Source organism: Dermacentor variabilis, chromosome 5 (assembly GCF_050947875.1).
Source record: "Dermacentor variabilis isolate Ectoservices chromosome 5, ASM5094787v1, whole genome shotgun sequence".
In the NCBI taxonomy this organism is placed as follows: Eukaryota; Metazoa; Arthropoda; class Arachnida; order Ixodida; family Ixodidae; genus Dermacentor; species Dermacentor variabilis.
Window position 1 is genome coordinate 148,665,971 of NC_134572.1, and position 22,351 is coordinate 148,688,321.

The 22,351-nt window shown below is 45.4% G+C and overlaps 1 protein-coding gene across 5 annotated transcripts in view; it reads left to right on the top strand.

Annotated features, from left to right (window-relative positions):
- LOC142583223 (uncharacterized) overlaps positions 1-22,351 on the top strand; it is a 184,903-nt gene that overhangs the window by 77,263 nt on the left and 85,289 nt on the right. For all 5 annotated transcript variants that reach the window (XM_075693591.1, XM_075693590.1, XM_075693593.1 and 2 more), the window contains 3 exons: positions 3,845-3,936; positions 12,010-12,108; positions 17,380-17,520. In XM_075693591.1, the coding sequence (XP_075549706.1) occupies positions 3,845-3,936; positions 12,010-12,108; positions 17,380-17,520 (332 nt within the window). The remainder of the gene's footprint in view (positions 1-3,844; positions 3,937-12,009; positions 12,109-17,379; positions 17,521-22,351) is intronic.

The window sequence follows — 22,351 nt, forward strand, 5'->3', positions numbered from 1 at the left end:
AATGAAGTGTCAAGAGTCCGCATCGCCATAGTCATCAGCAGAAATGGTACGTGGATGGCAGCAACGTTAGAACGCTTTGTGCCTTTAAAGCCTTTATTCTTGCTTTTACTCCCATGCATAACATCGCATTGGCCGCGTGCCTTCATAACTGCGTAATCGCCAGCCATGATCGCATCAAGAGCGACCGCTGTTTCATTGGCGGTGGTTGTGGCGAACAATAGTTTCATTTTAACATGGTGTGCGCGTTAGCTGCATGCCTTTATAACTGCGTAGTCGCTACCCATGATCTTGTCGATAGAGACCGCGGTTTCATCTGCTGTTATTGCAGCAGACAGTGGTTTCATTTAGACTCAATGTGTTCGTCGTCCATGATCACGTCGATAGTAGCCGTGATTTCGCCTGTAGCAGCAAACAGTGCGAAGCTGTCGAGGATGAAGAGTGCTGGCTACATCGCAATAGATGTATGATCTGTTGGCAACCAGCTCACTGCGAAAAAATAATCGGGATGTGAGTGCAGTAGTTAAAAGCGTGTCTCAGAAAAAGACGTGTGCTGCAACCGGTAATCAGTCACGAGATTATAATTCCAGCTTCCGTACTGCTTTTGTGCAAAGTGGAAATAGGATTTGCTGATTCATTTAGTAAATAAAAGTGTGTTGACATAGTAAGCATTTGTTTATTAGTTTTCTTGATACCCTTGATAATTCAACATTCAGTTAATTTGGATATTTGTTGTGGTCCCAAGAAATCAGAATTAACAAGGTTTTACTGTACTACCCACCATGCTGGCTGAACCCGCCATGCCTGCAGCTGCTGTAGGACTAGCCTCTTAAAGGCCAACTGCAACGAAATTCTAGACCACATAAAAAGCTGTTTCAGATAATTTAGGCATACAGTAGCCTCTTTGGAATATTTTATGCTTGAAATGTGAGTGGGCGCTTCACAAGACGTTCACAAAAATGTTTTTCATACTGAAACTGAAAAAAAAAATAATAATAAAGGTGCCGCCATTACAAGTCACCAGAAGTGACGTACTTTGGAGACTGTAGACAACCAGCGCCCGGGCCATCTGGTTTTCTTGCTTGTATACTGTTTCTGTGTATCAGCGAACAGGTCCCTCATATCTGATAGCCACAGAGTTAGTATACTTTGCTAGCTGCTTTGTGCACTGTGCCATCGCCGTTGCGGCACAAAGCACGCAACGAGTCAAGCTGGTTTTCTCTATCTGGTTGTGTACGTTCAATAGCGGAGCCTTGATGCGTTTTGCCTCCACTCAAACAAGAGCACATTGGGGTGGCCAAGCCCAAGGTGAGGATTTAGTCCGGCTTAAAGCAGATGGGATCCACGCGTGGCGCATTTATGCTACATCAACGAAAATTGGAAGATCTACGGTCTTGTGTGGTTTGTGCAGAAATAGAAAATGTCCTATTGCATGCCAGAGCCACTGGAACAGGGTGCATCGCGTGCTAGCTTGGCTGACCAGCAGCCAAGGTGTCGAATGCCTTCGACAACCAACAAAGCGCTCGCTCGCCACGCACTTTAGCGCTTGCGCTGCGGCCATAAAGGATCGCCGCACTGCTGCCAGTCACGTTTAAAGCGCAGGGTAAAATTTTAGCGATCTTACAATCTCCAGCTCGATGTATCCGACTTCACCAGCCGCTGCCTTGGCACTCGGAAATGCCAGGCTCATTGACTGATCAGACAACTACAGCCATCTGTTGTGAAGGATAAGTAGCCGAAACTCGGCACAGCTGGGCTAGAGGGGCTAGAAGTGCACGTAAACTTGCAGCCAGACAGGCTGGACTTCAGCCGTGATCAAGCAGGCCCATTTTGCTCTGGTGGCATTGCATGGTGGCTGCCACGTCACATTCTCCTTCGTGACCAAACCAGCGTGCAGTTCCTGCTGACGGCATTTCTGGCACTATGTCAGAAGGGCTTGCGTTTGTATACTTTGACGCGTCCAATGTAGAGACGCATGAAATGTCTTGAAGATGATGCACTACAGGAAATGATCGCTTGAGAGTATCGTCCCTGAATACAACTTCACATTGGTTTTCGTGCGTCATTGCACCTTATAGTAGTACTTTAGCCATTCCGAGAAAACATTGGCCAAGCAGATCTTGCATGGGTAAGTGACTACTGTTAATGTGCAGCTTCGTCAACCACAGTTTACTATGCTTGGTGCACGTTGGCTGGTCCGTGTCCCACTTGCCTGTTGCACTGCAGTGCACACTTGCGCTATCAAAGTTGGGACAGGAAAGATGTGTTCGGGCCTTTCTCTACTCAGCGTTGTGTGCTGCACAGCCATTGCTCGTGTTAGAGTATGTATTTGAGCACCCGACGTCCACGAAATGCGTCAGAATTTTGCAGCAACTCAAATCACGTGCGCAACGAGAAAGCACGCCGAGAGAGTCGCCCATCAACCTGCACATGTTGAGCGAGTTATGCGCATTGATGCCTAGGCGCAACTGAGAGATCAGCAGTCAAAATACCAACTTTTGCCATTTCTGCGTCGCCACCGCTCACCACCAGGTGCATGCGTCGTCTGCTTAGCAGCTATTTAAAGGCTGGTAATAAGAAAATTAGACAATTACCAGCCTCATGGCTTTGCCAAGATTACATTGATAGTATATGCTAATAATTTATGGGCAATTTAACCTAAGGGAAGTTTCATTGCAGTTGGCCTTTGAGTCGTTTTCTTGTGTAGTAAGTTTTGTAGGAAGCAGTTGTTTAACCCTTTGAAGGTTTTTGCCGTATATGTACGGCGGCGGTTTTATGTCCCGTAAGATATTTGCCGTACGGGTACAGTTTCGACCCTCCGTTTGAAATTTTGCGCTATAATGATGATGCGTGCTTACTGGGAGGTGCTTCCACCTCTTAGGACTTACAAGAAGCATTTGAAATTTTTGCTACCTTCTTGCAGAGATAAAAAGAACTCATTTGTAGCTTCAGCGCTTCGCGCAGACTGCTGCAACACCCCTTTTGCGGTTTTGGTTTCGCCGCGTGATAGCAGTGGAGGCCCACGAAACGTGATCTTTCTCTTTGTCGGCACTCTCTTGCAGGGGTTGTGGGGAAGTTGATTTCTATCTTGATTGGTGCTGCATTTAGCTTGTTGATCATCGCCGCTTGCGAGGTATTTTCGGTCTCAGCGGCAACGTGCTTACGCAAGAGGGTGCCTCTGGCCAAGGCAGCCGCACGCAGAGAATATGTCATGTGTGTGCCAACACAACTCATCGCTCCAAGAGGAGAACAGACACGCGTTTTAGGTGTGCAGACTGCAATAAGGCACTGTGCGTAGACCTGTGTTTCAAGGAGTACATCACTCTGAAATACTATTGAACATTTTGCAGTTCTGAGTGATGCCGACACCAAAATACTGTTCCTAATTTTTTTTTTTTTTACTATTTATTCCCGATTTTATAGATTCAGTAGATTCAAGATCGGCAATAAAGTAATTTGACCGCCTAGGAAAGCTTTTTTTTCAAAATAATTCGACCCTTTAAGGGTTAAGCAGCATTTAGTCTATATTCCTTGCCAGCGAGTTATTCTCTGAATAAATTAAAATCAGGTTGAATTTACCACTCCGTTGCCATCATTTAAGATGCTGCGTCATTCAATGTGGCCATTACCAATAATTTCTGTAGTTATATGCACCTATTGTATTCTTACATTATTTTTGTCAGCTTGTGTTGTATTTTTAACTGCTCTTCCGATCTTCTGTAATGTTGCTTGGCTGGTGTTTTTCTTTAACCTATGTACCAACTTCTCTCTGTATTGCGCTGTGGACCCTTAGGGTATTGAAATAAATAAAATGTTTGGTGCCTTCACATCTGCCCATCAACTTTAGGATATTCACGTGGACGGGAGAGCCAAGAAGTGGAAGAAGAAAAGGAGCAAGCCAGTGCGTGTCTTGGAGCTGGACGCCGGCGACTTCCTGTAGTAAGTCTGGGCATTCTACATCTTTTGGATATATTTTTTTTTAAGCAATGACTTATTCCTAAATGCTCTCAAACATCGCTGACTGTGGCTGCTGTTGCTACCTTGTGAATAGCCGCATTCACCACGTACTGTATTTATTCGAATCTAAGCCAATTCCCAAAATTCAGGTCAAAAAGTTACAAAAAACATTTCTTGAATGTAAGCTGACCCAAATAAGTAGTAAACAGCCAGACAAGGCAAGTATCATTTACAGGAAATAGTGGTGGGGGGGAAGGGGGGGTCATCTTTGTCATTTCACCGCATATCTCTGGTGGCTTGGGTCACAAGCATTGGACAGAATGCACTCTCCTTCTGGACCGGGCTAGTCACCACAGCCGCCGCACTGCTCTCCATCTTCTCGCTTTTTTGCAAAATAAATCTAGGGGTGACTGCGTGGCTTGTCGGCCGCCATCACTCTTCCTACACCAGTATTCAGCACCAGCCATGAAATTGCCCGAGTTCACTCGCAATCATCATCGCTGTGCTCATTGTTTTCATTGTTGTCTCTGAGCTCTGTCACTGTCTTCTTCACACAGTGCACAATCTTCAGTGCTATAAAGTGCATTAGAAATGCTTGTCTGATTAGGTCTGGGATGTTCCAGGCCACAGCAGTCCAGCCCACCACTTGCCCTTGGGACACACGCTTGACACAGCCCATCAGGGTTAGCTGATGCATTTCCTCTGTTAACCAGCCTGTTTAAAACTATTGTAGCCTATCCTACAAGGATAGGCTACAATCCTTATTCCTTACAATCCTACAAGCCTGTCCTTATTTACGCAAATGTCAAGCAGCTGCAACTGGTTGGTCAAACTCCCAGGGTACGACAGCGATATATAGGTGAGCCAGTTTGAAAAATCTGTGCTTTCAGTTAGGTGCCCATAATATGAATCAAACAGAAGCAGAGAGTCTACTTTTGTTCTCTCTCGGGGAGAGAGAGCACTTGCAGAGCATACTACACATCTCGATTACTTGTTGCCAAAGTTACTAATAGCTGGTAAGATGTAATATGATTAGCCTCCTGGACATTTGCAGTGCTGTGTTTTTTAGTAAGCATAAAAGTTTGTGTTAAATATTCTGATACTCAGTATTTGATTTGATATTCAATTCGAAATCTACTATTCATTATTTACACTTCTCAAAAATAAAGCATGAAAGCTTCTGCCATCCTCGTCTGCGCTTCCAGGGTGTCTACCAATCGGGAAAACCGAGAATTTTCAGGGATTTTGAGTTGTCTGGAAAAACTCGGGGAAAACTCAGGGAATTTGTGCTTCTATGAGGGAAAATTGGCTGTAAATTTATTGAAAGGGAACCCAAAGTCACGGTAATGCTGGCCCGAGTAACAGAGAGGAATCGTAACGAATGGTCTTTGACGCCGCGTCGTGTGCTGGAGGAGTTGCCAGTGTGCAGTCAACGAGCAACTTTCCGGACGCCAGATAACACGGACGGCTTCGTGGCACCAGTACGTACCCTATAGGGTCAATGTAGAAGAACGCTGAAATTTTGGACGCAAGAACCCTTCGCCGTATGATTTTCCAGACTTTTTGCCGTGACCGCAGGTCTGAAACGGCATTAATAAAAGCCACAACTGCCGCCATTTTGATAACCTCACTGCCTTGAACCGGTACACTCGCACGCAGATCCGCTGGCTGCCATAGCCACCACCGCAGCATTGCTAGGCCTAGCTTAAGCTTCTTGCCGTTCTGTACCGTGTTTTTCATTGAAAGAATTCGTCGCTGTCAGCTATCAACACCGCCTTTGTGGTCATCGCGACTGGCTTCGAAGTTCAAAAAGCACGGCGCGTTGCATAATGCCGGTTCCCGAAAGTTAGCTTCACCGCATTACAGCAATGTTATGCTGTGAAGCATAACAAGTGTGGGAGGGGGCAGCTGTCACGGGACACAGTATGTATTCCTTAATTATACACGTACACCCGCCATCTTCTATCACAGTACGAGCACCGATATGCCTAATAAGTACTGGCAGGCCTTCAGAACTTTTTCGGGCATGCCTGTGGCGATTTGAACCCTTAAGGGCTGTAAATGACATGCATTCATTCATTTTTTTTTTTTTTTGACGTTTTGTCAACCCCTTAGAGAATCCGAAAAGTCGGACGCTCACTGCACAATTGTCCAAGAGGATGCTTCAAATAGTCCATGTGGCAAATGTGCAGCCTAAGGAGAACAAGAAGACAAAGGACCTATGCATTGAGAAATGAACGGGGAAGGAAGCACGCCGCCGATTTTTTTAGAGAGCTTGCACTCAAAAAGCGGTGTTGGCTGACACGGAGATGCAGGTGTCGTTCATCCAAGAAAAAAAAAAAGAATTCTTTAAAGGGTGTTGTGCGCGGACTGAGTATGTCAAGACAGTCGAGGTTGACTTACCAGCTGTTGTGAGAGAATCTCACTTCTGATAAAGTTCGGGCCTCATACCAGTTAGCTTGCTATTACTTGATAGAAATAGCTCATATTCGAAAATATTCTGTATGCATCTTTTTTTATTCGTAGTTGAGAATGTCAGTTTGCAATGGGTTTTCCTATTTCCTTTTGAATATATTTTATTCGCTTTGCATTTTGCTAACCCCTCCCTTCTGTTTTCTTTTTGAATAAAATAAACACTACCCCTTACTATTCAGACTGGATTAAGTAGTTTTTTTATTTTTTAACATGCTTACTAGAGAGTGGCACCATTGAGCGACATGATGTTGGAAGACCGTCTTGACATAAAACAAATTTCTGTGTCACTCAGGAAATATTGCAAAGGCACTCGGGGAAAACCTGGAAAATTAAGGCAGTTTGGAAATGTCAACTTGGTAGACACCCTGGCTTCCCTTCTCTTGACACCCATTCTGTGACTAATGGTCTATGGCCTGGCCAGCTCCATTTTTCCCTCTTATTGTCAACTAGAATATCGGCCATTCCCGTTTGCTCTTTTATCCACTCTGCTCTGTTCCTGTTGCCTAACGTTGCACCTAACTTTTTTCATTCACACACGTTGTGCAGTCCTTGACCTGTCCTCAAGCTTCTTTGTCAACCTCCACCCATATGTTAGCACCAGTAGAATGCATTGATTGTACGCCTTTCTTTTCAGTGCTAGTGGTAAGCTCCTAGTCAGGATGTAGCAAGCCTACCACGTGCACTCCAACCCATTTTTATTCTTCAGTAAATATCCTTATGATCAAGGTCCCCTGTTAGTAGTTAACGTAAATAAACCTACCCCTGCACAGGATATAGACCGTTTCATCGGGCGAGGAGGATAAGGCACCCGGAGAGCTTTTTCTCTTCTCAGGCTTGGGCGATCCGGCGCGGCGCTGCTTGAAAGTATTGCTGTCGCGTGCTGCGGAACAATTTCGAGATGTTTTAGATGGTCATTTGTGAAATTTACGCCATGTCCGTTCATATAAAGTCGTCAGGGAAGCCTTTCGGTGCATCGGTAACTACTGTAGGCGGAAATATCTCTTGGGGGCGCAAAAATGTGACGCGTTTTATCAGCCGCGGTGTACCCACATTATCAGTCGCGGTGTGTGTATGTGTTGTGAACTATTTATATCGGTTTTAATACAACAAAGAAAACCGGTGTGTCTGTATTAGCAGCATGAAATGGTAAATCTGCTCAATATCTGATCGCTTGGCATAGGGAGTAAAACATAAAGCATAAGACCGAATGCTCGCGCACGGCCAACCTAAGGCAACCACGCAACATCTAAGCGGCAGGCGCTATCAAATATTTGTGATTCACCGGCATCGTTATCGTGCATTTCAAGTCTAGTAGGCTTCAAATTACCATATGTCTATGCTAGCCTTCCTGCATGAGGCCGATGGCGCTGCTGAACACAGCGATAACTGCAGTTGGTGAACCAGCACGATACATAAGTAAGCTGTGCGCTTCGGCATTGCCTTTTTGGCCTGCATACAGCCATAATACATGAGAGATCGCATAAAAAGAATGCGATGCCCATTTTTGTGGACAAAATTTCTGTAATATGTGCAAGTGCCTCGTAGAGAATGAAACGAACAAAACTGGAAAAAAAATTCGGTTATCATCCTCTTTCTCGAAAAAGCAACAGAAAACGGGCTAACGCCGCAATAGGGCCTCGCATAGTCACGCCGCTCAGCGTTTATAAACATATAACCGCTGATGCCGTATGCTTGGACCATGCAGTATACAGAACAAAGATATATGTAATCCACCACCTACCACTGCTTAGGACGCTTGCGCAGTTCGTAAACAGTCCCTTTGCTGGACAAGCTTAATTCAGACTGTAAGGTATGCTGCTATTACTTGCCAAAACTATTTTATTCAGGGGCGGAAACCTCATCCATCAAACCAAGTAGTCACGCAATGTAACCTGCAGCGAACAGTTTGAACGCTTGTCAAAGTATAACATCACAGCTCCTATCGTAGCAGAACGGTACCCACGCTCACGCTGTTACGATCGTCGCATATGTCTCATGGCTCCTAAACCGCAGCTTAGAAATAGAGGATAATACTGCAATAAGGTCACATTAGTGATTGGAACATTAAGAAATACACAATTGATCTCCGAGGCTGATTGTAGACTCGAATATGCGCGCACACATCGCGCTGCGTGTTCCGTCCACCTCAACGCCAGCAGAAATTCCGGCCATGACGCCTTAAACCACTTCAGCACGTCTCACAGAACCGTTTACCACGTAGAAGACGCACGTCATACTAAACAGACCGCACGACCTAACAAACGCCAGAACCTACCGCCGAGCATATGCCTGCCATGCAAAAGACCGCTTTCACCCAAGCCAGTATGGCGCAGCTCATAGGCGGCGCCACTGCACTCACAATATGGCGGCACCTACGAAAAAACGGTCTATAGAGACTGACTGGCGATCATGAATTCTTGTTCTTTTGCTAGGCTATTGAGCATTATCTTTGTCTTCTGCATATTCATCTCCAACCCTGCTCTTACACCTTCTCGGTTAAGGTCCTCAATCCTTTGTTGCAATTCACACTCGGTTTTGCTGAACAGGACAATGTCATCTGTAAACTGAAGGTTGTCGAGATATTCACCCCTTGATCCTCACTTCTAAGCCTTCCCAATCTAATAGCTTGAATACTTCTAAGCATGCAGTGAATAGCATAGAAAAAAAATTGCCTCCTTGCCTGACCCCTTTCTCAATAGGTAATTTTCTACCTTTCTTGTGGAGAACCAAGGTAGGTGTAGAATCTTTGTAGATATGTTTCCCAAGAAATTCACGTATGCCTCCTATACTTCTTGATTTTGCAATGCTTTTTCATAATGTATGAAAGCCGTATGGAGGGGTTGATCGTACTCTGCAGATTTCTCGATTACCTGATGGCTGACATGGAAGTGAGCCATTGTAGGATGTCCCTTCCTGAAGCCAGCATCTTCTCTTGATTGATTTAAGTCGTGTTGTCCCGATTCTATTGAAGATTATCTTGTTGAATATTTTATACAATACTGAAAGCAAGCTAATGGGCCTACAATTTAATTCTTTGATGTCTCCCTTCATATGGATTAGTATAATGTCCCTTCTTATGCATTGGTGTAGTGTTGGCATTCTTCATTGTGTATTTCTTAAAAGCATGCAGCATGCTTCGAACGGCATTATGCACCGTTATGTGCACCGTTAGACAAAGCGGTAAAGATGCATATTGCATATCTATAGATGCAATGTACAACGACCCACGAATAGTTTTGCTGGTACTGGAATAGGAAGCAGAGTTCGTGCCATACTTTTTACGTGACACAGGTAGCCGAGTACTGTAGGGAAGCTGCAGTGGTGGGCGCTTGCCCTCTCGGTTGCGCTTGCCTCGCGCCTCTTCTTGTTTACATGGGACCTAGTGGTCTTTGGAAATCACATCATACGATCGCAGTTTGGCATAGTACTGAACGTTGGTGCCAAAGTATAGTAGTGTATTCCGGGAATGTATTAACAGGTAAAAAAAAAAGAAGCCTAACTGTGTTGGGTCATTTTCTGTGTTCTTGAGCGTTGGCACTGAGAAATCATATGAAACAGTATTGTGTCAACGAGGCTCTACTGTATTTACCTCTAAAACAAGCGGTGTAACACTTTTATACAGGTGACAGCCACAGTTCATTGCTTGCGCTCGTGACTGAAATGTGGTACATAGCATCACACAAAGGTGCACATGTGTCATCTGACGTAGCCTTTTGTTTACAAGTTCTAATATGCAAAGTGCATTTATTCTGTAGAGAGCGTTTACATAAAAACAACTCCACTGCGTTCACTTTGCAATATGTGAAGTAAGACTTTCATGGCAAGCACTACTTGCACAGCGTCCGCAGCGCACTGCCTGCTCAGTATGAAACTGAGTATAGAGGGCATTATGGCGATGCCCAGGAAGCTCTTGTTGAAACGCTTACAGCCACAGCCTCTGAGCAAGGCAAAGAAAGGTAAGTACAGCTAAGGGCTGTGTTCAAACGTTCATCATAGGTGGCTAAATAGACAACTTGCAGACAGCGGCCATCTCAAGTCTCGTTCCACTTCTGATGAAGATGGCAAAAGGGACAGCTTCGGAAAAAACAAATTGGACTTTAAAAATGATGCAGGCTAATTTGCTGTCCAAACAAGGTGCTGGTTGTGCAGAATGCTTTTAAACTCAACGGGAAGGTTATCTGCTCACAGGAAAGCGTTGCCATGCTTTCTCGTGTGCTTAAAGGGCCCCTCACCAGGTCTGGCTATTTTGAGCCGACAAGCGCAGAGTATACAGTGCGCAATAATGATCGTGTCTGAAAGTATTACATCGCTACCCACCGTGGAAAGACCTGAAATTTAAAATCGAATGCCGTTTTTCCTTCTCCTCGAACCGCGCTCCAAGCTGGAGGATGATGTACACGTACTAGTGCACCTATGTACACGTGTTCATGCTGTGATGTCACTCGTGGTGACACATGGCTTCGAGAATTATTCAAGCCAACATCTGTTATTTGTGTAGTATGTTGCTATAATTAACGAATTAAAGCTTAGAGAAATAATAAAACACACAAACAGAATGTCTGCATGTTTTTGTTTTGCTTTGCACTGCAACAAGAGAGATGTACTTCTGTTTCGCCTGGTTGTTCCCACATCATTCAGCCACACGCTATGTCATTTCTTGCCATGTGCCAGTGCAGGATGATGCTATGTGATCCACTTGTGTATTCCTCACTATTTGTGTAGCACAGACTTATACCGCTAATCAGGTGTCCTCATGCACAGCACGCAGAATCATGTGCTACGCTAAATGAGACAATCTCAGCAGGTCACACGCGACGCCGTGAGCGGAAGTGCGCTGCGCCACAAGAAAAGCGAGGAGGAGAAAAGAAAAATGAAAACGGGGCCCGTGACATACGTTTCACACGATTCTTGAGGTCCGTTACGGGAGCACGCAGGGAAGGAATTTCGCTTGCGGAGGCTAGACGGGACAAGTGGAAAGGACGTCTATGTTTGCAGTGAAGCTCGTCTCCTGAAATCATGAGTTCATGACACTGAAATATTTCTATCTCTGCTATTGATGAGCTGATTTGAAAAATTTTTGTGGCAGAGCGCTCCCTCGAAGATTTGTAACAACTTCCAGCATATAACCAAAATTTGCTATGGGGCCTAGTGAGGGGCCCTTTAATGTAAGTGACATTGTGTTTTTGATAGGTTCGCATGCACAGTTAAAATACAGCAATAATATGTTCTTTTTCATAGGTTTTTCTTGCAGACGCAAGGTTACGTAGCATCATGAAGACAGCTTCTGGACAGTTCCAAATATGGTTCATTGCTAAGGCTCGAAGCTGTCATCTTAGCTGTCAACGTAGATTGTCTAGAATGCTGGTCAGAATTGGAACACACCGAAGGGAACACATCACATGCCTCTCTTCAGTGCTTGCACATTCCGGGTGCTCTTGTCCACTGTGGCGCATAATCCGCAAGCAATGTTGATCCTTGTACATATCAACACAAAAATTGTCAGCGCTATTTTGTAGCCAGCTGCCAGGACCACACAGGCATGAAAAAGTCACCTTTCTTTTTTTTCTTCCTTTCTTACAGTTCGGAATATAAGGAAAGAATCAAGAGGCTGGCCGAGTACAAGAATGCTGTTGAAGAGCATGGTGACTGGAGGACTTTCTGCCTAAGGCAGAAAGAGATGTAAGTTTTGGGATTTTGAAAGAAACAGTAATGGTGTATCCACACGACGGACGGCTCCGTGCAAATCTGTGCCGCGGACGCTTATTCCGCCGCCCGTCCGGCTGCGAAGCGCATCCAGACGACGGACGGACTGAGTAGGCGACCGCGCCGGAAAAATAAAGATGGCGGCTACGCCCAAAGCGACTGCCGTCCGCCTCGAACCTGTCAAGTCGTCGTCGTCCACTGCGTGACCAGTAACTTTCAAACTGAGGATTGTATTTGGTTTAAATTTGTGTCCAGAAGCTTCGACAGCAATATATTCGTGGTGAGTGGGCACCGTTTCCGAAAGCGATACTCAGATTCTCGGCGTGTAGGCTTAGAGTGGCTGTATTGGCTGAACATGGCCTCGAAGATGTTGCGGCGGCCCGGGCGGATCTCAGTGGCCGTAAGTTAACATGATTGCTTGTTTCTACACACTCTAGATGGCGCCATCGGTGTAACAAACACTTTGTCATAGGTGTTTTTCACTTTGAATGAAAATGGAGATCGAAAGGAAACGACGGTTGGCCGCAATGGCTGTTGTTTTGTCCGAATTGGACACGAATGGTGTTAGCAGCGATGAAGCTGTTTCAGAAAGATACCAAAGCCGCGCTTGTTGCCAGACTGTAGAGCATGCTAGGCTAAATCCGCAGCATTCGACCCCCAAAATCCGGATGCGAAAAATAGCTCGGCATTTTCCGTCCGTGGGGGTCGCGGACGACGCGCGGACGGCACAAATCCGTGACGTGTAATCACGTGATGCGCAGTCCGTCGCGAAAAAGACGGATTTCGTCCGTCGTGTGGATCCACCATAAAGGTGGTGCGCTGAACCATTTTTTATCTAAGTCGAGAAATTCACTTGAAGTTAAATTAGAAATGATTTCAGAAATACCTTGCCGCAAAATGTTCTTCAATGCGTTCAGCAGAAGCAGAATTATTGGTAATCAAACACACCGTTCGTTGTGCTTCTGCTCCTTCTCCAATTATTTGCACTGCGAAGGCTACGGCAGAGCAGGCTGTGCCCACATAGCTCCACCTACTGAACATCACCGTGACGTGCATTCCAATTTTGATTTTTGATGTTCGTGTAGACACCACTATTCCCGATTTTTGCAACTATGACACGCCAAACGTGGTTATCCTCAGCGAGCTGTGGTGCCCTCAGTCAGTGGACTCGTCGCTGCACCCCGCAGCAGCTGCAGTATCTACGCCACACACGAGACAGCAGCTACGTCCAACTGCAGAATTTGCTTCATGCACAACAGGGGTAGTTGCACCAGCTTGACCGACAGATAGTAGCCACTTCTGACTTGCGCATTTTGAAGCTCATTGCGATGCGAAGCTTGCCAAGGCATCTAACCAGGAGCAACCAGGAGTGGGCGTTTGCTGGCAAGTGTGCACGTGGACTGACCTTAAGTTTTGCATGGTTTGAGGCTAGTTGAGCGTTCAGAATTACTCGAAATAAGCAAAACCCAACGACTAAACGACCAATAAGCAGGGGGGCTTCTGCCAAAACTGAGCAGACGCTTCTTCCAAAAGTATGTAATTATTATTGAGATTTGAAAGCAGGTTCTTGTTTTCTTCGGTCTGTTTATTAAACTATGTCAACAGATATACGCAGTATCACTAGGAAGAAGCACATTGATCCATATACCCTTTTTATTTGTGTCAGCTATTAGCCAATTGCAGATGCGTATGGGGAAGCTGCTATATTACGGAATAAAGCTTCCAGAAAAAAGAGTGAGGAGCTTGCTTCTGTTGAAAAGAGAGCGTTTGTGAGAAAGGTGACTTTGCACTCTGCTTGCGAGATTCATGCACCGCGCATAACTGCAAAATTTGGCTGAGATGTTTACAGCAGCGTATGCTATCCACGGACTGTGCTTTTTACCAAGCCCGAGGAGTGGTTCAGGGCCCCTTTAAAGAGGAGTATGAAATTAGTTCAGTAGACTGATTAAGCATTCTTTTGAAATTGCATTTTCGCTAATTTTGCGGTTAGAGGTTGCACAAGGCCCGTACATCACTGGGACGTCACGAATCTGAGTATTTTGTATTTGGGCTGGTGTGTATTTGGTGCTGTGAAAGTTGTATAAGCTTTCTAACCTTAGTCTTTGGCACCTTTAAAAAACTGAGTTATCTTTACCAGTAAAAGATGCTAAGCGGGTGCAGACGGTCTAAATCCGTGACGTGATGGCGAGCTGCATATTTCCATTTTGACAAGGTTGCAGACATGCAAGCGATACGCTGTGTTTTCCTGATCCTTGCGCACATGCTTGAGTTGCAAGGAAAAACAGTGTCGCACTTCTAGGCACTGCGGAGAAGGGATGCGTTTTGCTCCATTTGTCCCTAGCCGAGCAGTAATATGTGGCCGACGATAAATGTTCCGCACTGAGCTGGCCCTCTATTCATGGTTTTGTGATGTAGCAGTCGTTGCAGCACTGTGCTCATGATTGGGAGGTCCGTTGCCAAATTGCACCTGGCAGGTGTTTTTTTAACTCTGCCCCCCCCCCCCCCTTCCTTTAATCTGCATTACCATATTTACATTATTCTAAGTTGACCTCTTTTTTAAATTTTGAAAATATAAAGTTGGGGGGGGGGGGGGGGTATCGACTTACAATCGAAACCAAAACATGGGACCGCAAAAAAAGCAAGACCAACGGCATATCAGGAGAGCTACAACGTAGTTACAATTTTGGTTTGTTCTATGGTCCTACTTGCAGCTTCCCACTATCCCACGCATTTGTTCACTTTTTGGAAGGGTTTTTCAACATTTTTTAGAGTTGTACAACGCACACAGCACCCTTTGGGGGTGTCGATAGTTCATGGAAGTGCCGCCATTCCATTTCCGGCGGTACCCTTAGAACAGCGGCGCTTGTGGGGAGTTTTAAAGTTCTTGGAAGAGCAGACACCGCTCGCATGTTTCTCTTTCCCTGTAGCTCTTTAGTTCCATGTGTTCGATCTGACTGCTGGCTACGTGCTACTTCCATGTTTCCTCAGTCATCACGATTGCTCTGAGTCTACTAAACATTCGGTGCTCGTTCACAGCAGCATTCAAGAGGGCTGCCATCCTTAACTCTTTGAGGGTAAATGACATAAATATACGGCGCCACGAACAAGTCCCAAAATGGTCGATGCCATATATTTACGACGTGCCGTCTGTACGTTTAAAAAGCGCGCCAATTTCCTAACTTTTTCTTTTCTGTCATGTGCTGCCACTATGTGGGAATACAGGGAATTTTATTTGCGCGCCTCCCTCTCTTTGTTTTCGTTGCATGGTTTCTCTTAGAGCTAGTTTGCTCCCGCGCCTCTATATACTACCGCTGGCGCATTGGTGCGTGCGCGGGCAGGCGATGGTTCAGGTTTTGTTCCGCAGGCGGTGTCATTTCTTGCGCTTGCAAAACTGATAGATAACTCGTTACTAATCGCTCAAAGGGCGACTGCCTCTTTCTCGCTCGTTCAGTGCTCACAGGGGTGCGCATAGGAAGGATCCCGCCGTGCAATCGTTTCCGTTGCTTTATTTTTTTTTAAATTTTTTTTTGACACAAGAGAAAACTAATTGCCTCTGGTTGGCGATAACATTAAGATTAGCGGAAGTTTGTCACACATTTTGCTTTTTTGACGGGCACACAACCACACGGTTTTCTTGAGTGCGCACGCCTGCGCAGTTCGATTACGCTATGGATGTACATATTAGTGCAAGAGCAGGAACATTTGAGTCTTGCGAAATATTCTCGTGTGTGCATTTTTAAGGCCTTTAATTATGTGTATAAAAATGCATCAAATTTATAATCCTTATAAGCTTATTTCCCTTTTTATTGTTATTATTTATGAATGAAGAGTACATATATACCAACGCAAAATATTTTTTTCTCTCGTTACGGTCACCCTAGAAAAATTGCGGTAAATTTTTTTCGAAATAAGTCCCTAAGAAGAATTGGAATCAGCAATAAAAGAAATCGATCCCTGGGCGGTCGCATATGGCGAAAAAAATCAACCCTCAGAGGGTTAACGCTGAAGAAACAAATAACTGCACAGCGGGCTGCAAGTTTGATGTTTCTTAATGGGTGGTGCGATAGTGGCGACTGCAGCGAAGCAAACTTTTCACCTGCGACGGCAAGCGAAAAGGTTTCCATGGGCCAAAGTCTGGATGCTTTCCAGAGCTGGAAGCCAAGCTTGAGGCATACGACGCTGAAATGCGTGATCAGTCCCTGCAACTGACATGCGACATGGTCATGAGACAAGCTTGGATGTTCGCCTTTTAAGGACCTGCTCCGCCTTGAGTACAAGTTGCTGGCGGCAGAAGACTGCGAACTTATATCCACTGGGCATGTCAAAAGAGCCTCCCTGATGGCAGTGACTATGGCAGCACTAGTGAGGACGTTTGCACAAGTGAGGACGAGTAGTCCGGTGACCATGCCAGCTACTAATAAATTTTCGTTATGGAATGCGCCCATGGGTATGCTGTTCTTTTTTTTTTTTTTCCTGGCACGCGATATGGGGGGAGTTGACTTCCTTACAATCGTGTAAATACGGTATTGTATCATTTGCCTCTTTGACTTCTACAGCAGTAGTTCATTACCTATGCTTCACTGCCAGGCCCGACACGGAGGGTTCCGGTCAAGGGGAGTGAAGCAACTCGGCGCAAAGTGCAGGACGAGCGGTTAGCCCGATGCCTCTTTAGTGGCCACAGACCAATGAATAATGACACATTGTTACTGCAAATTTGTTGTATTGTAGGCTTCGCCACGACGGACAATGTGTCGACTGCTGTGATCCTGTTTGGGCGGAAGTTAAGTGCCGGTCTTTGCGTGGAACACACTGCCATCAGCTAGGGGCAAATGGTGCAGATTGCGTACTCCTCCATAGTACCTAGGTGCAGTCCACAGATTTCTCTTTCGCAACATGTGCTTGCACACAAGCATTGGGCGAAGGTGACACACCTCTCGTCTGTCTGCACCCTTAACGAAACGGAAATACTCCGGCAAGCTGCGGTGGGATTGCAAAGGCGGCGTTGCCTTTCTGTAATTTTTGCCTCTCTTCTGGCTTAAGACACCTGCTGTCGTGGTAATACTGGCTTTTTTGGCATTGTAGAGGTTCAGTTTATTAGTACATTCAAACTTAGTTTATTTTGTTAAGGTGATCTATTTAGCCGTGTTCTTTTGCACGGTGCAGCTACTGTTCCATACGAATAAAGAATAAAGATGAATAAAGAACTGTGTACAAATAGACAAAGTGGGCCGTTGCTCTCATATCCAGGATCCCAGAGCTTGACCCCGATGCTCCTTTCTACATTCCCGAGGGACTGAGGAACAACGAGGCCGCCCTGGAGGCAGTCCTTCAACATCACGGCAGCATTTGTGGAGCGGACAGCGCTGATGTGAACGAGACTATCTACCAGTGAGCACATATCTCTTCACGGCATGCCACTTGGGATTTTCAGCAAAGGCACTCAATGTAATCTTAAAAACTAGCTCTTTGCACAGTGCTAGTGCGAGAGGCATGGCCACAGCAGTCTTGTTGATGCAAAAATGTGTGCTTGTCAGTCTTTTTCTGTTTGGCAGTATATAGTGTAAAACAATCTGACCAAGATGGACGCAGATGGAGCAACATGCACAGCAGGATGGGTACCAACTAACCAATGAAGTTTATTACAAAAAAAAAGACACATATATAGCATTTTCACCCACTCATACACAAAAGGAAAAGAGCACACATGCGTAAGATGCCAAGTGTCGTTATCGATTCTCTAGCAATACTATTTCTTTTTCCAGCAGGGCGAGGATGGCACACTAAAGTAGTAAAAAACCTTCTAAACAGTGGTCAGAGTGAAACCAAATATCCGTTGTGTAGCACAAGCTGCGATTCTTCTTCGTCCATGGTCATGTCTGTCTAATCAAACGGCAAAACTGGCATGAATGGCATCTTTGTGTTATTGCCATTGGTGCCATTACACTGTTTGCACGCTACCATTGTATTTGCATCAGTAGTGCTGATCTTTAATAGGGGTGTTCGAATACTGAATAGTAGATTTCAAATTGAATCAAGAAGGGAAGCTGAATATTGAAATAAATATAAGAACGTTTTCTACAAAATTTAATGCTTACAAGTTTTGAGCAAGAAAATATGGTGCTGCCCTTGCTTTGAGCATCTCCTAGCATAGCATAACAAGAATTTAGCAACCTATAGGTAACTAAGGTACATAGAAATGAAGGTACAGTAGAAAACGTCGTTCATACGTATTAAAAAGAAAAAGAAACTGCCAGGAAAAGCATACCAACCAGGAAAACATATGATCCAAAGTCACAAAAAATTTGAGTCAACTCTAGTTGGCAATTATGTAATGCAGACCACTAGGCGAATTATTGAAGCATGAAACACCGACGCGTGCCGAGCGGGCCTGAGATGTGTGTTGTCATTTTTGCAGCTTCGGCAAGCTTACGCTTGCACTGCTGAAATTCATCCTATGTCAGCAGCTTTTTCGAGCAGAGCATTTTGATCGGAAGTTTTGACGTGCCCACTCATCGCGAATCGTTGCCACAGAAAATGCCAACGTGCGTCAAGCTGATGGGGACAAGCGAAGCAGAGGCGCACATCGTTTTTGTATTGCGTAGTGTATAAGATGGCGGCCAGAAACTGAAACGAAATCGAGATGGTGGGCAGCATGGGAATACGATGCCACCAGAGCAAAACATGACACCTACTTCGTGCTGCCTGCAGAAACTAATGGTGGAACGTTTGGGTTATTGCGTATTAAAATCTTCCAACAGTACTACGCTCTGCTCAATGTGAATCAGATAGTTGAAGATGCTTATTGCAGTATGATTGGCCTCAATAGCTGTGAATGCGGTGTGTGGCAACCAGGGAGATTTGCTGACACAGGGATAGGAAATTGAGTGCGTGCTGGCATTTTCACATGGTTGAGTATTGCAGGAAAGTTGCTGCGAGGCACCTCACGCCTTGTTTACGTGGGATCGAGCCGTCAGAAAACGAATCATATGATTGCAGTTTGGCGATGTACTGAACGTTGGGGCCAAAAAAGCGTGCTTTCGGCAATGCATCAACCAGTAAAGAAGATACATAACTGTATCAGGTCACTTCTTGTGTTTTCGAATGTGAATGTTGGCTCTCGGAAATCATACATAACAGGATCATATCAACGAGGTTCTCCAGTATACAGTATAGTCTGTCCTTATTAAAGGGAACACCAAAATAGTGGGCCAGCACTGACAACTCAGTTCAAGTATATGACGGTCTGGAAAACAGTTTTTAACAATACAAGTATTGGTGGATGGAATCAAGTGATATTTTTCCTCTGAAACTAGTGAATTAGTGGCGTTCTGTTGTACTGAATACCAATTAGGTTCTGTCCAATAGTGGACCCTTGTTTTGCAGGAGTTTATTGCCACAAAATCCTTATATCCTTCCCCCTTCACCCTCATTCATCCACTGTCCACACAAGTGCATGCAACCATCTATGACACTTTTTCACCGGTTTTGTAAATTCTTATAAACTTCAAAAATAGATTGATGAATGTCTACAAACGGCGTTGGGAACAAGAGTGTGTTGAGTGAACAAGAGTACAGTGTGTTGCAAATGTGGCAGCCATAAACAACTGTCACCATCCCATGCACTTGCTTTCATTTGCAAAGTGGTTTGTCCACTTTCCGAGAGTTGTGTGGCTGCTGCGAATAGAGCTGCAGTGAGTCGGCACCAAATGCTAACTTTCGTCGCCGCTGCTTGATGAAGCTGCACTATTAGGCCTACGGGCCTAGGTAGTGTGACCGTGAAAAAAAATTCACCGCTGACCGATGTGGTAATAGGCTGCGAGCCGTCAGGGAATTCTTGCTGCTAATATGCTTGTGTGGGTGACTCATCAGCGATCGGTCCCAAGATTGCAATTGCAGGTTAGATTGATGGATCTTGAAGTGGTTGAAGGTCGTCGCCATGTGTCCAACACTGTCTGCATGCCTATCGGCAGCTAGCTAATCGGCCCCACCTTTGCACATGCTTTTGCATTTTGTGAAATACGCCCTGCTTTTGTTGCTTTCCCTTCTGTCCACATCGCGTTGTCATTCCTATTGGTCCTGTGGACCTGGAAGAACTTTGTACTGGCAGAAGCAGACCCTGCCGATGCGGCACCATTCTGCAGATTGTGGTGTTTGGGCACTGTGGGCAGTCCTCGCATTGGGCCGATGTCAGGGATCGCTCGCAGTGACAGTCTGCTACCGTAGTGTGTTTGGCACAAAAGAAGTGTGAAAATGAAGTTAAATGTTCGCTTGGGTGACATCGAGCATGAGGGGGTCTGCGGCACACATGACATGTGGCCACAGACCAGGTCTCTACACCGAATATACCAAATATTGGAAAATCTAATGGCAGGCTACAAGAAGGGGCCGTACAGTCAAATCTCATTACTGCGAACCCCGTGTTAACGAATTTCTCAAATTTACGAATACTTTAGAAATCCCCACCAGATTGCCTATATTTTCAATGTAAAAATATTTCAGAAATACAAATTTCAATACGGTGCATATTTCAGAATGATGCATGTAGTTTATTTTCCCCTTTATAACCGAGGAACATCAGTATTATGAATTCGGCTAAATGTAACAGCACCACAAATCTTGCATGAAACAGAAACTGCGAGTGCCAACTGCTTGACCACAAGCTTCACCAAGAACTTCTCGTCAAACGTTTTGGCAATGTTCGCGCGAGATCCAACAATGAATGTAGCTAGCGACGGTGCCAAGAAGAAGCGAAAGCAGTTTTCGCTGCAGGACAAATTGGACGTACTGCAGGAAATCGACGCAGGGAGAAAGCAAATCAACGTGTGTAGATAGCGTGGCATTGCCCCATTGACCGTTGCAATCATTTTGAAAGACTAAGACAAGATCGTCATGCTTCACCAGGAATCGCAACTCGCTCTTAGGAGGAGACATTGCACCAGTCCTGAGAATAAAGCCAGTTAATGTCTAGCTTTCGGTGTGTTTTTTATAGTGTTCCTGTTCGTGTGCTTTTTCACGTGCTAGTGCAATGTCCCCTTATACGAATAACCACCAACTAGCCCAGCTTTCTGCTTTAAATCCTACGAGGAAACGGCTGCGACTGCGAAACTTTCAAAATGGGGACCAAGCTGTTCTCACGTGGTTCGAAGATGCCAGACTGTGAAACGTTCCCGTTTCTGGCCCAATGCTCCAAGAAAAAGCCCGCAAATTCGCCGATGCACTTGAAATAGCTGGTTTTGACACCAGTTCAGGTTGGCTTTTTCGTTTGCACCAAAGGAATGCAATAACTTAGCATGTAGTCTCGGGCGAGGAAAAGGCTGCTGACAGAGAAGGCGCGGATTCCTGGTGCAATGATGATATTTTAGAGGTGGCTTAATCATACTCTGAAGACGGTATTTTCAACGTGGATGAGACCACATGTTTTTATCAGCTCCTGCCAGACCAGACGATGCACTTCGAAGGGTAGTAGTGCAAAAGAGGGAAGAAGTCTCGTCTTTGCGTCACAGTCCTGCTCTGCTGCAATGCAACCGGTGCGAAAAAAAATTTGACCGCTTGTCATCGGCAAGTATGCAAAGCCTCACTACGTGAAAAATTTAATGTAGTTACCATATGACTACCGTGTCAACAAACGAGCCTGGATGACTAGAGAACTCTCTTCCGAGCAGCTCATCAAACTTGACGACCAAATGAGGAGAGATGAATGAAGACGTCTACTGGTTGTCAACAACTGCTTTGCTCGCATCGTGAATGTTCGCTTGATGCACGTTCGCTTGGAGTTTCTGCCGCCAAACAACACGTCCTTGCTGCAACCCCTAGACCATGGCATTGTAAACATTGTGGAAGCAGAATTTCGTAAATGCTTTGTGCAGCAGTTGATTATCAACCTCTGCCTAAAGCAGCTGACTGCAATCAATGGTCGTCAGGCAGGGGGAATGCTCTCAGGAGATTGGTGGAAATTGAAGGCGTCCAACATTAGCAACTGCTGGCGAAAAGCAGGGCATGTCAAAGCACCTGTGCAGCTTGAAGATGACCTGGAGACCGACAACAACCCAGGAGACCTGTGGACCGAGGTTGATGAACTGCTGCCCGCCGTCTATTCATTCGACGACTACGTGGAGAGCGACAGTGCAGCACTAACGGCAGCGGACCGGACAACCGAAGAGATTGTTAACTGCGTTCGTGACATGACGACTTTGGGTCACCGAACACAGAAGATGACATC